At 33.5% G+C, this 15,915-nt stretch overlaps 1 protein-coding gene across 2 annotated transcripts; it reads left to right on the forward strand.

Moving 5' to 3' along the window:
* The first annotated feature begins 3,533 nt into the window (after positions 1–3,533).
* LOC128184658 (protein henna-like) lies at positions 3,534–15,750 on the forward strand. Of its 2 annotated transcripts, XM_052854223.1 has the most exons (14): positions 3,534–3,693; positions 6,878–7,003; positions 7,458–7,647; positions 8,306–8,320; positions 11,601–11,689; positions 11,848–11,915; positions 12,523–12,573; positions 12,679–12,824; positions 13,312–13,447; positions 13,698–13,824; positions 13,989–14,084; positions 14,214–14,347; positions 14,454–14,569; positions 15,370–15,750. In XM_052854223.1, the coding sequence occupies exons 1-14, from the start codon at positions 3,640–3,642 to the stop codon at positions 15,417–15,419; spliced, it is 1,398 nt and encodes a 465-aa protein (XP_052710183.1). In that variant the 5' UTR covers positions 3,534–3,639; the 3' UTR covers positions 15,420–15,750. The 2 variants fall into 2 exon arrangements, with proteins under 2 accessions (XP_052710183.1, XP_052710184.1); XM_052854224.1 differs by lacking the exon at positions 8,306–8,320.
* The last annotated feature ends 165 nt before the right edge of the window (positions 15,751–15,915 follow it).

Raw genomic sequence — 15,915 nt, forward strand, 5'->3', positions numbered from 1 at the left:
ACTGAGTTGAGGAAGCTATTGAAGGGAGTGAAGTGGGAAGATGGCATTTATAATTCAGAAACTGTCAAATGAAAAATAGGTTCATCACAGTATCTTAAACTTGATTATAAGCTATGTTTTCAAATATATTATATATATTCGCTGCGTTTTTTTCTTGTTGTACTGGATAATAAAAGAAAATAGAAAAAGATGCAACTGTTGTTAATAATTCATATTTGCCTCTGAAAATTTTAAGAAAAGACACAGTTGTTCCTGATTGTAATAAGAGTACACGATGACATCCTTCAGTAATGCAATACTAAATTTTGCATCAAAGTGAAGTTTGATTTAATTTCTCTAAAGATGCATGTTGCAGTTGAGTCAGGACTTCCTGACCATTGTTCCCAATATTCCCTGTCTTCAAAAGCTTATGAACATCAGGTGACTTGCAGCCATCCGTACAACAAAATCTGTTCCAGTCCCAGATGTCACTATTTCGCCTCGCTGTTTATGAGACTAATCAATACAGATATGTTTGTTGTCAGTCAGTAACATACCTAATAAGTAAAGATGTACTTATTGTTTTATATGTACTCGTTATATATGTACTATTATACTTATATAACTTAAATATGATTGAATAACAGTTGTAACTTTGATCCTTGGAGAGACTTACATAGACACTTCCTAATGCCCATTCCTTTTACACTCGGCACACCTTGACCGATTCGAATATCAACTAACATAGCTGTTTGATGTAGGTTACGGAATCAGATGAGGTTTACCGAATGTTCCTTTTATGTATCCATTTAGATAGGGCCATGTAGTTCACCATCGCATCATCGCATCAACGACGTTTGGGACGATAGCGCGATGACGCAACAATGCGATGATGATAAAGCGGTGACAATGAAGCGATCATGCTATAGCGCAATGACGATGATGCCATGGAACGACAATGCGATAGCGCGATGACGCGATTGTACTAAAGCGATACCGCGATTGTACTATAGCGATAACACGATGGTGCAATAGCGATGACGCGATGGTGCGAAAGCGAAGACGCGACGCTCTAACGGTTCGTTGTTAGGTTTTGATCACGCTAGATCCTCATCTTTTCATCGCGCTATCGACTGTATCACTCATGCACGATTGGAAAGAGAAATGGCGACAGGCAGTGAAAGGATTATATATCGGAAATCTACTTTACTCGGTTTATAAGATTGACTGTCTAATAATAATAAGGCATTACAAATTAAACATGCCCTTCTTGCTAGACATAAATTTTTAGAAGAACTAAATTACAGTTTGATATATAAAGATAACAAAACAATAAAAGAAAATCGCATGATCAAGACATGGTTTTTAAAGGGGCATGGTCACGATTTCGGTCAAATTTTTTTTTTTTTGATTTTAATGTTTAAAATGTTTCAGTAAGGCATTTTTCATAGGCAACCAAAATTTGAGTGTCATTTGATGAGATAGAAGCGAGTTACAGGGCTTACAATTCTTCGCTATGTAAACAAAGCGTTTGTTTATTGAGCACATGTAAACAAAAACAGGGCACAAGCCTTGTTTACATGACGACGAATTGTAAGTCTTGTATCTTGCTAAAAACTCAACGACTGGCACCCAAATTTCATTTGATCATTAGAAATGCATTTCTAAAGCATTGCAAATAATAAAAACAGAAAAATAAAATTTGACCAAAATCGTGACCATGCCCCTTTAAACGGGGAGGGTGATAGTTCACATCTTAATATATTTAAGCAAAGTAAGAGCTTATTCCCATAAAATTGTGAGCTATATTACATTTGATGAATAATGAGTCTACAGTGGTTGCATCCCCTTTTTTGAAAGTGCAGAGAGAGAGAGAGAGACAGAGAGAGAGAGAGAGAGAGAGAGAGAGAGAGAGAGAGAGAGAGAGAGAGAGAGAGTATAAAAATTCTAATGTACCCGTTACAATGTGACTATAATATAGTGTGTGAATTTTTGTGTTATAATGAATATACGGGGGGGGGGGGGGGGCTGAGATGGTATAAACGTATTTACTTACATTTATCTCTAATTTTTTTATCTGTCTGGTAAAAAATAAACAATTTTTAAAGCTAGTTTGCCCAAGAAATTAATTTTGTATAGTTAAATTTTAAAAAAATATGTTGATAACCCCCGGTACATGTTTTTTATTTATTCGTTAAAAACTAGACATATTTTATTGCATATTGTTGAAGAACGTTTAATTTTTTAAAGATATTTTTTTGAACTTTCATGTCTCAGAATAAACATTACATATAAGTATTCAATTACAGTTCATATATACATTAACATTATTTATTTGATTTATACATTAAATATTTCAGATGTAATGTACATATTACTCCCTAAAAAGCATATGTTTTAGTTTTACAACTATAGGCACACGTGAAAGTGCTTTTAAGACGGAGTGAATTAAATAAATTAATCGGCAGATATAGGCAGGGGGGCATTAAGGAGAGACAACAGATGGTGATTACTGCTCCAAACATTAAAATATAGCTTTCCATGAAGAATCATATTGATAATAATTGCAATTTCTCAGAAATACATCTTATTCTTATTAACAGTGTTTTGGCTACTTGAAATCGCAACTCTAATTAATTAAGAGAAACGGAAATGAATTCATTGCAAGTAATGAATGTGTTTATTTACGTGTATTCAACAGACGTAGATATAATTGAATAATATCTAGGCTGAATTCCAGACCTTCTTATGTTTGTTATTTGAGTATCTATAACTTTAAAATGGTACATGTACATGTATATACTACATTGTTGTACTTGTCGTGTTTTATGGGGGTGGAGGGGACCCCACTCTGCCTTTAACTTTTTTTAAAGGAAAATTTTGATGACAATTATGTAAACAGGTATTTAATTAATTCTTAAATGTGATATTAATTGTAGGTTTTTACGTCGTGTATTCCCTCAGTTTGTTGACAATGTAATTGCGCAATTTTAAGAAGCATTCAGAGTTATGAGGGATTTAGCTCTAAACTACGAAATAACATCTAACACAGCGAGAACAGGATAATATGTATTCATAGACTGGAATGAATTACGTTTTCCTTAAATACAGTCGCGGATGGTTTTTCTTTCTTTCTTTCTTTGTGTGTGTGGGGGGGGGGGCGCGGGGGGGCGCGGGGGGGGGGGGGGGTTAGATGTAATGCATGTAATTTAAATTCAAAGTAATCTTGTATATAGATAGAAAACTCAAGTCTCAAAAATTGTTTTACATTATTTCGTCATTTTAAAAACTTTAATTTCTATGTAATGAAGAACTGCTTTTTGCACTTTACAAATAAATGTCAGAGAAATGATCGATATTAAATGCTAAGCATCATTTAACACTGACAAAATCATGATGCAATTTCCCCATTCCACTAGTACAAGCATGATGAAATCAATAGAACTACAGTATGACTGTACCTATATATATATATATATACACATTATATGCATTAAACTGAAACGGATGACCTAGTTAATCTACTCAGACGGAGGTGTGATCCGCTCGACCAATCGAATCGCCGCATTTTGACAACAATGTCAAGTTCGTTGGGCTGACGATTATAAACACTCCAGCAGGTACGGGACTTTCTGCTTGTGATCGATTCTCACTGAAAACATGGATAACGGAATTTCACCAGCCAAGAAACAAAAAGTGGCAAATGGCAGCAACGTAAGTAGTTAATGTTGTGCACAATTCAATAATAATTCGCCTTTTTCACGAAACATGACATTTCCCCCCTCTTATCCTGTTATGAAGGTTTCGTCATTGTGTTGAACACGCAAACAGGACTTTCATTGGACACTGTCCAAAGCTATTGATTTTCTTGTGTAACGGGGCTAAGGACGTGTGTAAGACTCCACTCACTGCTGGGACAAGATTTCTCTTTTGTGCGCTGGTTTATTGGTTTTTCTTCATGCACCACGCACTTTAAACCATACTCCATTGAATTTACTGGTCCTTTTTTGCATTGTCCCAATACGGGGTGTTTGTCCGATTATGAGATCGTACTGGGATATTAGCGCCCAGTCACTGTAAAAAGAATACACACTATTGAAAGAATATAAATAGATTTTAGATAATGTTTTTGAAATGTTTTCGTTTATGGTTTTTGTTTATTTAATTTTATTTCATATTGAGTGGTTTTACTTTATTAATTTTTTTTAATGAAACGCAATATTAGTTTCATTTTTTAGTAAAAAAATCATTCAAATTATTTATCAGTCTGGTTTACATCAAGCCTGTTTATATTCGATAATCGATATTCCCCTGCAGATGGCTACAACATTAATTGTGCAAATCACGTAAATGATATTGACTTATTAATAATATTGTGAGATCAATTCCTTCGATTTAAAGTAAAATATCACCACCAACGTAGATCTAAAAATTTCATCAACAAAATTAAAACTTTAGAATTCAAAATGGTCGAGCAAAGTAAATTTCCACCACATGTATGGAAAAGGTACTAATTATAGAGGCATCATGTTGACAGCTCTGCCATTTATAATGGCATAATATATTACTATATAAGTCGGCGCGGTGATATGGTCTCGCCAATGAGAGAACTGGCCCTGATCTTTTGCCCCCAGAGAATTTTCACGATCCGTATTGCAGCGATGCCGTTACCTGCGCTTTATTTACATGTGACGCAGACATGCAATTTTTCATCTGCATGTAAACAATTTGTTGTGCACGGAAGCTAGAGACTTGTATGACATTTCCTTTTCAAACATTTTCGCATAAGGTTAAAGTAAGAAAAAGTCAGGAAAAGGTAAGATATATGGACGGACGTGTACAACATAGAAATGCACGTGTATGCATACATGTAATCATTGGTTTCATGACAATTCAATATACAATGATAGATCGCCATTTAAACAAAACGCGAAATTCTTTACGATTTGTATTGTTTGCACAGACAGACAGATCAACAGATAAAACAGTCACCTCACGATTAAACAGCCTTTTTTTCTCAAAGAATATGTCCTAAAAAAATTAAATAGGTCAGTGCGTCGGACGCCAAAAACTCTATTGATTTTCATGGTGGCTTTTAAAGGCTAAACAAATCACAAGATCCCTTGCAATTCATCTTCGCTGAACTGTGTGTCCGGCAGGACTGACTAACAGAAAACAAGAGAACCTTGATTTTGTAGCAGAAATGCAATCATTATAAAAAATCAATGCAATTCACTGCAAGAACGTTATGTTATATACTTTAATTCTGGAATGATGAAACGCGGCATTTGATTGGATAGAAAAAATTAGTTAAATTTGTATAACCTGGTTTGCACGTCACAAGACACGTCATTATGCAACAACGTCAAAAACGTACTAATCTGCATGACGTTACGTTTGAATTTTGAACAGATGAAAATCATTTTTGAAGTAAAACGGACTCAATTTGTACAGAAAGTTACAGAAAATCAAATTATAAGGAACTCCTCAATATATGATCTACCCAAGTTATACTCGTATAACCTGGGTTGGAGAAATAACTTGGGTAGACATTGAGGAGTTCATTTCTTAAATATATATTTTTAATTATTTTATTTATTTCATCGAGCTCACAAATCCCCGGAGACTGTACATATACATAGTAGGATAGGGACATAACAATTTGAAAAATCCAGAATTAATTAATGAGCAATATTAGCGAGCCGATATACGTATACACCCGCACACCCTACTTGCTTCTAAAGAATACCCGTTTATAGCCACAGAGAATAAAGAGAACTATGGAATTTAGAGATATGGAATGTGTCCAGCAGAACTGAACTATGAATTTGGTCATTGTATGTCTTTCAACGAGTTTATTATCAATTTGGGTAAAAAGATCGCTACATACCCCCGTAACCAGAGACCTAGTTTAATTTTGTCCGATAGAAACGCACATTTTATATATACCTTAGCTACCTAACCATAAGCACTCTCTTATTTTGTCTTTCAATCATCCACATATCGATACTGTATTCTGATAGGACATTGAAAAAAAAATATTTAGGTGATGCAACCTTTGCTTTGAGGAACATGTTGCATATATGTCTTAAACAATGGTTGAATGTGATAGGGTATGGCGGTCGCCCGCTTGGACACGTGGGTTCACTCCGGGTACTCCGGCTTCTTCCTACAACAATGACCCTCTCGAGCTAACATCCGTGCCAACGAGAGATATTAATATAAGTTGTTGAACTTGTTTATCAATCGTTGTAAAATAAATAAAGTTCAGGTTTTTAAATACTAAGTGAATTTTCATTCAAGTATAAAACTTCTTAATTGTCTATCCAAATGAGACGCAACTAAAGAGTTTTGAGGTTTTGTAACATTAAAAAGATTTTAAAGTTACAGACTGCTAGAGATACATAATATTTCAGCAAACGGAGCAAAATCCAAACGAAATTCTCCTTTCCCCATGAAAGTCACACAGAGGAATATAAAAGCCATGTATCTTTCTTAGAGTTATCTCCCTGATCAGAACTTCACTTTAACATTAAGATGGCTCACTACACCTTGAAATATTTTCTTAAATCAGCGGAAAATTAAAGCTTGATTATGATAGATATCATAATGGATAAGAGGTATTTAGGTCCAAAACGGCAAAATAACGTGCAATTTTGGATGAAAAATTACATTTTCGAAAATTTGATTCAGAAAACACGAACAAAAGCTCCAGGCGGATTCGAACTCATGATCTGCAGTTCAGAAGCCCAATACTTTAACCACTGAGCTACGACGATATACAACCGGAACGAACTATATAAACACTTCAACAAAACATTTAAATCGCCATCTTGTGACGTAGTGTCTTAAAAAGTATAAGTCTGTAGTGATGTACCTTAAATGTCTCTAATTTCAGAACGATGCCGACAAAATTAAGAGCGGCTACCTTAAAACCCAAAAAGATCCGGAGAATAGCGTCAGTCTCCTCTTCTCCCTCCCCGAGAAAGTCGGAGCGCTGGCCCAGGTGCTCAAAATCTTTGAGGTAGGTATGTTTACGTATCTAATAATAAAGATGAACTCTGTGGATGTAAATTGTCACGTTTCTTCTTCTTGATCTTGTTCTGTTTTTCTTACTCGATCGATCTAGTATTTTGTCGGATTCAAAAGCAAATAAAGTCCTTGCAACTTTAAGTCGACCACATGACAACATCAATTTTTAGTTCAAACCTTGTGCAAAACGTGTTCAATTTGATATACTCTATTATGATCAAGGATACATCATTTGCATCCAACACTGGAGAGCACATCTATTGTTCTTCGTATTCTTATGGTCAAGGATAAAAGTAAATGCATTCTTTATCATATACTGCATATGTCAGGAAAATTAGCTATCACGATGGTCATACAATGCAGATTTGTTTATTTTACAGCCATCAATATTTTGAAACACGGTAAAAAGTATAACTTTAAGTTTTGTCAACTTTAATTTTTTTCAGAGCCATCAAGTGAATCTGCACCACATTGAATCCAGACCATCAAAGCAGAGCAGTACCGAGTTTGAATTTTTCGTGAGCTGTGACAACAAGACTGGCGGCCTACAGGAAGCACTGGACGCTCTCAAGAAGATCGCCAAGAGCTTCCGGCTTCTGTCGAGGAAGACCGGGGAATACCCCGCTGATGGTACCGGTAAGTCAAAGAGTTTTGGTAAAGTTATAACACGCAGAATGTTTTATATAGGTCGAGACTATAAGACTTTTGGTAAGGTCCATAGGTCAAATTTTTTTTTTAAAAGGACGTGGCTTTAAGTTTCGAATTATCTTAATTGCATTTGAAAATTAAGTAATAGTTAGTTGCAATGTATTTTTCATTTTGTTTTGTCTTTCGTAACATTTTTAAAAAATATTTTAGCATATATGTATAAATCTGTTTTAGTTTCTGAATGAACAATAAAGACGAATTTACGATGCTAAAAATCTTCACACAATATGAACCAAAACAAACAAAAAACATCGATGTAGCAATCACATTTCAACAAATATGATACCATGATACCCACCACATATTTAAAAAATAATAGCAAATAAATAATCTTGTGAAAGGTTAAGAAGGACGTTCATAATGTTAATTTCAAACTAGAATTAAATTCTCATTAATGACGAATAAGTGTGAATGCTTGATAATTAAATGAATTTTTTTGGAACCACAAATATGACAGACCTTTATTTTTTTCGAATGAAAAATTCATGTTTCTGGACAGCTTCTATGACAAATGTGTGTAAAAATTAATATGACATCGAACATTGACAGCAGGTGTGAATGAATAATTTTACTTTATTTACCACAGTGAAAACTGATGAAGGTAAAGTTTAATTTCTATAAGATTTTTCTCAGCTTACTTTCTCTCACTCTGTGTACAGTGTATATAACATTCCCCTGTAGACTTGTGTGTACCTGTACGTGTAGTGGTTGAAATGTGCTAACTTATCACAAGTTTATACAACATCTGTGTTGTGTTTATGCTAGTTATCATGTTACATACAGAGAATTTCATTTTAGATGGTACATATCTTTTTAAAATAAAAAGTCATCACTGCAACTTCATGCATCAAACAACTACATGTAAATGCAAATATTTACATCTACCGAGTATTAATTCCTCTATTTCTTACGGAAACTTATAGTTAAATTCATAGCTCTATAGAAACAGCCAGACAGAAATCTACACGCCCCGATTATCGAAATCTACAGCAGCTGAAACTGACCAGAAACTGACAGGAGTGAAATTTACACGCCCTGTTTATCGATTCGTCGAAGCCTTAGCGACTTAAGAAAAATCACAGACTGCACGAAATAATCATGATGCTATCAGACTCAAAGTCTCACTGGAGACGATTTGGCTGTTTCTTTTAGCTTACGTACTTACGTACATTAACAGTAATTTAGTGAATTTTACTTACTATTGATAATCAATTTATTAATTAGTCAAAAGAAAGATGTAAATATAAATAATAAAATGCTTTCTTTGATGATGCATGCCGGTTATGAAGGTAGTGATTACTGCAGAAAAAATTTACATAACCCGCTAACGCGGTTTATGAATTTTATCTGCAATGTCGCTACCTTCATATCCCGAATGAATCACGAAAGAAAGCATTTCATTGTTTAAATATGTACATTTGCAGATATGTTTCTTTACATGAACCTATAGAATAGAAAATTTCTGTGTAAACGTTTTAATCACACAATGATTACCATACGCGCTTATCGTTTGAATGTTGTAATTTTTTAAAGATAAAAAAATTGGTAATTTTAGCAATTCTGAACGATTTCAATTGCCTTTCTAAAACGTAACTCTAAATAATAAAATTGGTTGGTACATGTTCTTGATCGTATCTTCTGAGAATCTCTGCGGGCTCAACAAGATTTGCTCACGTGACCAACCAAGTTCATATCCCCATGAACTTTTCAACTTGCTGTTTTCGAACCTTTTTGGTAGATGTAACATGAAAATTTTTAAAAGGTTTTCTTGAAAAACGACAATACTCAAGCATTCTTAATTCATTTTCATTTTTAAATGATTACTAATGTTCCATTGACCAACATCGCGTGTGACTATTTCATGAAGTAGCACGAGGCTAAACAACTAATTTTTAAAATTCAACTCGTAGTCCAATATTTATTACAGCTTATAAGCATTAGTTTTTTAGTTACTAGTGGAACTGTAAAAGTAGTCATGGATTTATGTACTATACTCCGCAAGCCTGCTACTCGTATTTATAGTAAAGTCAATAAACGTTTCATTCAGTATAAGTATCCGATCCATATTAGGACCTGATTTTTCTATCCTTGAATATTCATCATGTATTAAGTATTCTGATATTAATTCAAAGCATTGAATAGTAGAAAAGGATTTATTGAGAGGATTTTAAAAAAAATAGTATTAACTAACCAGTAATTAATTAATGAAGATTGCATTAAGGTCTATGCAGACAAGCAAATTTTTTTCAAATAAAAACGTAATTACTAAGATTATTAATAAATGCTTTGGTGGAAAGATGCATTTAATCATAAGGATTACACAAACTATTTAAAATGTATTTTATACCCTTTAGATTTTTTTTAATAATTGATTTTTATAGATTAAAAGCAACGGGGGGGGGGGGGGGGCAACTCTTCAAGAACAGGAAAAGGTCATTTACTTGGACACATTCTACTTTTACATACTGAATCTTAAACAGAGAAATTATGCCCAAGTTCACTGAGTATCAATCCCACACACATATTTGTTTGCCTCCAAATTCATTGAATTATGGGCTATTATGGATCGGATACCTTAAGATATGAATGGTATCTAAATGCCAGTTTCATTAAAGTTTTGCTGTATGTAAAATTGTTCATTATCGTAATAAACATCTATTTAGTGCATCATTTACTTTCTGAGATTTTTTTCCTTTAATGAAGAGATAATTTGTCAAAAGTTTTATGTTGCTTTGTTTATTCGTTGAAAAGGGAGATACGAAAAATATGTTATTTTTCATATAAAGCAGAACAACTTATTGATTGTTGAAAAATATATCAATTAAATAATAAAAAAACACCAGTAAATCCACTCTGTTTTTCTTTTTACCACTCGCTTAGATCCGCCAAAACAAGGTAATTTGCACAAAACGAACTACCATGTTATTCCAAACAATATCATAAACACTTATTCATTGCTTGAGATAGTTGCATAAAAGTTCCTTATTAAACATCTTTATGATATATTCACGTTCTTAAAATGGCCGTTATCATTAGTTCAACACGACAGCGTAGTTTTGCTTAACATCAAGCGATGGTGTGTAACTCGTTGAAGGGATTATTTGCAAGTAAAGTTATTGCTTATCAAAGCGTACCATAGTACCGAAAGTAAAGCATACAAATGTCATGGAAATTAAAAAAAAAACCAAAAAACAAAACAAAACTCAACAACATTTAATTGCATGATAGAGTAGATAGCGGGAATGGGGTTATTCGGTTGGTTTCATTTCATATGCACTTTTAGCACAATGAAGGTTTCACATTTTTTTATAGAGACAACAATAAAAATCAAAAATGAAAAAAAAAATTCTGTCAAGTTTGATAACCAATAAAAATGATAAAAACTCTTTTAAGTAAGAAGGTTACAATTATCATTATACTCTTGCCATAAAATTGTACAAAGCGATTTTCTTTTCAGAGGTGTTACAAAGGCATTTCTTCCGCTTTCTAGAATATCAATTTCTATAATAAAAAGTGTGTTCATATACAATGATTCAAACATAACTTACAGGAATATATATAAATATGTATCTTCGATATTCCGATCTCTATCTTTACATGTAACCACTTGAGTAATACAATCATATTCATACATTTATAAACACATAATTCAAAGCTTTATCTCTATTTGCAAATATATACAGGAATGATAGAATAGTTTAAACATTAAACTGCAGACGGATTAAAAGGAAATTCAAATTTCTTATCAACGAATATAATTTTCAGCTCTAAAAACACAATAAAATCTATTGAAGAAATCGCGTGTTGTTTCCAAAAAGTGCACGTAAGTTTATAATGACAACAACAATGAGTAACTCACAAATATTTTGTTTATTATTTAGTCCCCTGGTTTCCAAAGAAGATTTGTGAGCTTGACCGGTTTGCCAATCAAATTCTCAGCTATGGAAATGAACTGGAATCCGATCACCCGGTAAGGTTTGAAATTTTCGCTTTTCAGTTTCAACAAAAAGAATAAATCTTTTGAAAAAGAAAAAAAAATCATAGAAATTATCATATGGCTGTTTAAAATAAGATGTTTTTGGGGAATCCTTGAATAATGTTCTTAAAATCTCTTTCCTTTTTCAAAAGGGTTTTACGGATGCTGTGTACAGGGCAAGACGAAAGGAACTAGCGGATATTGCATTCTTTTACAAGCAGTAAGTTGAAAATAGTTAAATCCTTCTTCGAGCCATGAAGCCGCATAGGGCTGGCGCCTACCCCAGGTTTCCGTGGTGCTAAGCGAATGAGAGTAATCAACGGATGGGAAACCAGTCCATCGCAGGTTATCTCCCAGCTACACCTACTGTGTGGTCTAAGACAATGTAGTTTAAGTACCCTAAGCTCGTCTAAGGGCTCAACACACAACATCAAAGTGACTACAGCGGGATTTGAACCAGGGACCATTTGGGTTACTGACCTACATGTATGCTACAAACAATATTAAACTCCTCATTTATCCATTTAGAGTAGCTTACAGATTAAAAGGATTAACTGTTTATTTTGAATAAAATCAATGATAATATAATTATTGTCCAGCTTTGCAGTAGCCTGAGGATTATGAATGTTATCATAAACTATTTGAAGTAGACGTATTTGTTAGGTGTAGTTCATGCTTAAGAATCTTTTTAACCTTAAAGCTATATGTATAATATCATTTTGCTCTTTCTAAACCTGTTTTTTTCTTTACCTTAAAGTTTGTTAATCTTTGTTTATGCATACATGTATTTATATTCAATTCTGTTTTATCTTATAATTACCCTATAGTGGGCAAGAGATCCCCAGGGTTAAATACACGGAGGACGAAATCAGCACATGGTTAGTGATCGAATAAATCCTTGAAAAGAAAAATCAATCTGTTACTAATTATTGGTAAACAGTTCTTAATCAAAGTTTAACAATACTTTCACGATGTTTTATAAGGAGAACAATCTACAATGAACTGACCAAACTGTATCCTACTCACGCCTGTAAACAATTCAACCACGTGTTTCCACTTCTGCAAGACAACTGTGGTTATAACCCAGACAACATCCCACAACTGGAGGATGTCTCCAGGTTTCTGCAAGGTAAATTCAGTTATATTTATATTTCTAGAGTTCAACGACTCCATGTAAGAATGATTTTAATTTAAATAAAAAACTTGATAGAGTCTTGAAAATAATTGTTTTATAGTTTATTTGGCACTTAATTCAAACGATGAAACTATCGAACTTTGACATTTTTTTTTAAGTAGGACTTCTTATCTTTCTCTTTGATGCGGAACAAATTGCTGTATCGAATTATAAATAACAATTATATACCGTCAGCAATACTTACCTAATATTTAAATGAAGTTAAATTCGACTGGTAAGTTTAACATTCTTGTCATTTATTTTTTGGACACGTGAATGAAGTTGGTACTATCAAATTCGACTCTTGTCTTCATACTAACTGTTTTTTATATGTTGTTTCGCTATGCAGTTTTGATCACAAGAAAAAAAAGGTTACGGTACGCAAAAATGAACTGATTATTTTCAATATTTTAAAGCTATGTTGGCCTTCTTGTTTATGTAGATTGTACTGGATTCAGAATTAGGCCTGTGGCCGGGTTGTTGTCGTCACGTGACTTTTTATCAGGATTGGCTTTCCGCACGTTTCATTCAACACAGTACATACGTCACAGTTCGAGGCCAATGTACACACCCGAACCGTACGTGATATGATTATGTGTATTGTACCTATAAATATCGAACAGAGAAAGCTATTTTGAAATCAAGCTTTTGTTGTTTTGTCCAGTCCTGTTTCTTAGCTATTGGTGCACCTCCCCCTTGAAATACGAAGAAACATTTGCCAATTTTGTTTATTAATTTGAGGCACGAGTTTACCATGTACATGTAACAGTTGATTACCGGTATCATTTAACACCTATTTATTGAATCTTTTTTCCCTTTCCTTTTTAGCGATGTTTGTCACGAGTTATTGGGTCACGTGCCTCTCTTTGCTGACCCTGCGTTTGCCCAGTTTTCACAGGAAATTGGGTTGGCTAGTCTTGGGGCACCGGATGAATACATCAAAAAATTAGCTACGGTATTATTCAGCACAAACCTTAAGAAATAAAAACACTTTTGATAAAGTAACAATAGCTTATTTTAAGATAAAAAGAAAGAAATTAAAGATAAAAACAAGATGAGAAAGGTATAAAAACCAAAATAATTTATTATTCAGAATTTTTTTTTTACCATTTGTTTTAGTGTTACTGGTTCACCGTTGAATTTGGGATGTGCAAACAAGAAAATGATCTCAAAGCATACGGGGCTGGGTTGTTGTCTTCATTTGGTGAATTGCAGGTACATGGAAAAAATTAATAAGTGATTGGCAAATTACATTCTTTTAAACCCTGTTTCCCTAACTTTGGTATATATCACGCTGATTCCATTGGTCCCTATTAATCTTATTAAGTAATTGGTTATTCCTAGTATTGCCTTACTGACGCCTCAGAGAAAAAGACCTTTGACCCTGCAGTAACATGTGACCAAGAATATCCTATCACATCCTTCCAGCCTATCTATTTCGTGGCGGATAGTTTTGAAAAAGCAAAGGAGAAAATGAGGTAAGAACTGCTAATTCGGAAAAAAAAATAAGAAAGTCCAAAAAGTTTTATATATATGATATATTAAAAATCACTTATTGTGGCTGCTGACGTCCTGTGTTTACAGAGAGTATGCAAAAACCATTCCTCGTCCGTTCAGCGTGCGGTACAACCCTTACACACAGAGTGTGGAGGTGATTGAGAACAAGAACCAAATCATCAACCTCACACACGCCATCAAAGGTAAGAGGCACATTTTTAGTCATTGACGTAAATCTGTATCATTATCAGGCGCGGATCCAGGGAATTTTTCCAAGGGATGGGTGGGTGGAGTTTGAGGAACATATCTATATATTAGGATATATATACGTTTGCCAGGGGGCCTTAACATATTTCTGGTATTTTTCCTATATGAATATAAGAAGTTTAAAATTTTCAAGGGAAGGTGTCCCATCCAACCCTTCCCACCTTTAGATCCGAGCATGAGTAATGATTTAATGAAGATTAATTATGAATATTGATTTCGTGTTTTCCTGTTTATTCAGTGTACTGTTTTACTATAACTGCATATGCATGTGTTGTACATTATGTCGATTCATGTTGTCTCATGTTGGATCTTGATAGCATTGCATAAGTTACACAGTTTGATTTGAAACAGGAACATCTGTTTTAAAAGTTAAGATTATTGTTAGTTATAACTAAATTATAAAAAAAACAATCAAATAAATAGAAAGAACAGATAACCGCAGAGAAAAATTGTAAGATAGGGGATGCCTATTTTATTTTTTAAAACGTGAGAGGGAGAGTTAACAATAATGTATCAAAATATTCATATAGAGTTGGTCAACTTTGAAGTGAGTTTGTTTATTTTTTTGATCGCGAATGATATCCCATATGGTATAATTTTCATAAAAATGTGATGCATTATTTTATGTTTCTTAGTTGTCTTTCTTTATACAATATTGTTAAGATGCCATGTAGGATACAAAGCATTTGTTTGGTTTCTTCTTCTTCATTTACTTAATATTTTTTATTGGTTACAGGTGACCTGACTCTATTGGAAGATGCCCTGTCCAAAATCGGAGGAATTTAATTTTCTGGAATGGACAATGTCTGCATCGTGAAGTGAATTTGTTTTTGTTAGCATGTGTAAATAGTGACGCTTGACACTTTATCAGTATTTTGGGTGTTTTGTTAACTCACTTGATCATCATATAAGTGCTAAAAACCTGACATAGTATATTTCTAGTATATGAATACATCTGTATAAATATGTACACTTGTGTCTTTTAGATTTTGCATCGAAACAGTTGATGCAGCTAGAAATATACAAGGCTTATAACTGGCGTTGGATAAAACTAATCTTCTTCGTCACTTGTACGCTTCTTTGTTATATGTTTGTCAATAAAAATATTTTATATATAGTCCTGTTGTCATCATATATGCATTATTACACTGATTGATATTAATTCAAGCAAGACATACTCAATTATGATCTTTTTGCGTACAGTAAACGTTACGCAACGATAAATGAAACCGATTATTAAGTATACTGCATTATTAGACTATACAAGTATTATTTGGGAAAA

This window comes from Crassostrea angulata, chromosome 5 (genome assembly GCF_025612915.1).
Source record: "Crassostrea angulata isolate pt1a10 chromosome 5, ASM2561291v2, whole genome shotgun sequence".
Lineage (NCBI taxonomy): Eukaryota > Metazoa > Mollusca > Bivalvia > Ostreida > Ostreidae > Magallana > Magallana angulata.

What these genes read in the sequence shown, in the direction of transcription:
- LOC128184658 (XM_052854223.1), top strand. Translation starts at nt 3,640, where the DNA reads ATGGATAACGGAATTTCACCAGCCAAGAAACAAAAAGTGGCAAATGGC. An exon ending in AGGTGCTCAAAATCTTTGAG is followed by an intron (nt 7,004 to 7,457) that starts GTAGGTATGTTT and finishes AATTTTTTTCAG; the next exon opens with AGCCATCAAGTGAATCTGCA. An exon ending in TGTCTCCAGGTTTCTGCAAG is followed by an intron (nt 12,825 to 13,311) that starts GTAAATTCAGTT and finishes TTGTTTATGTAG; the next exon opens with ATTGTACTGGATTCAGAATT.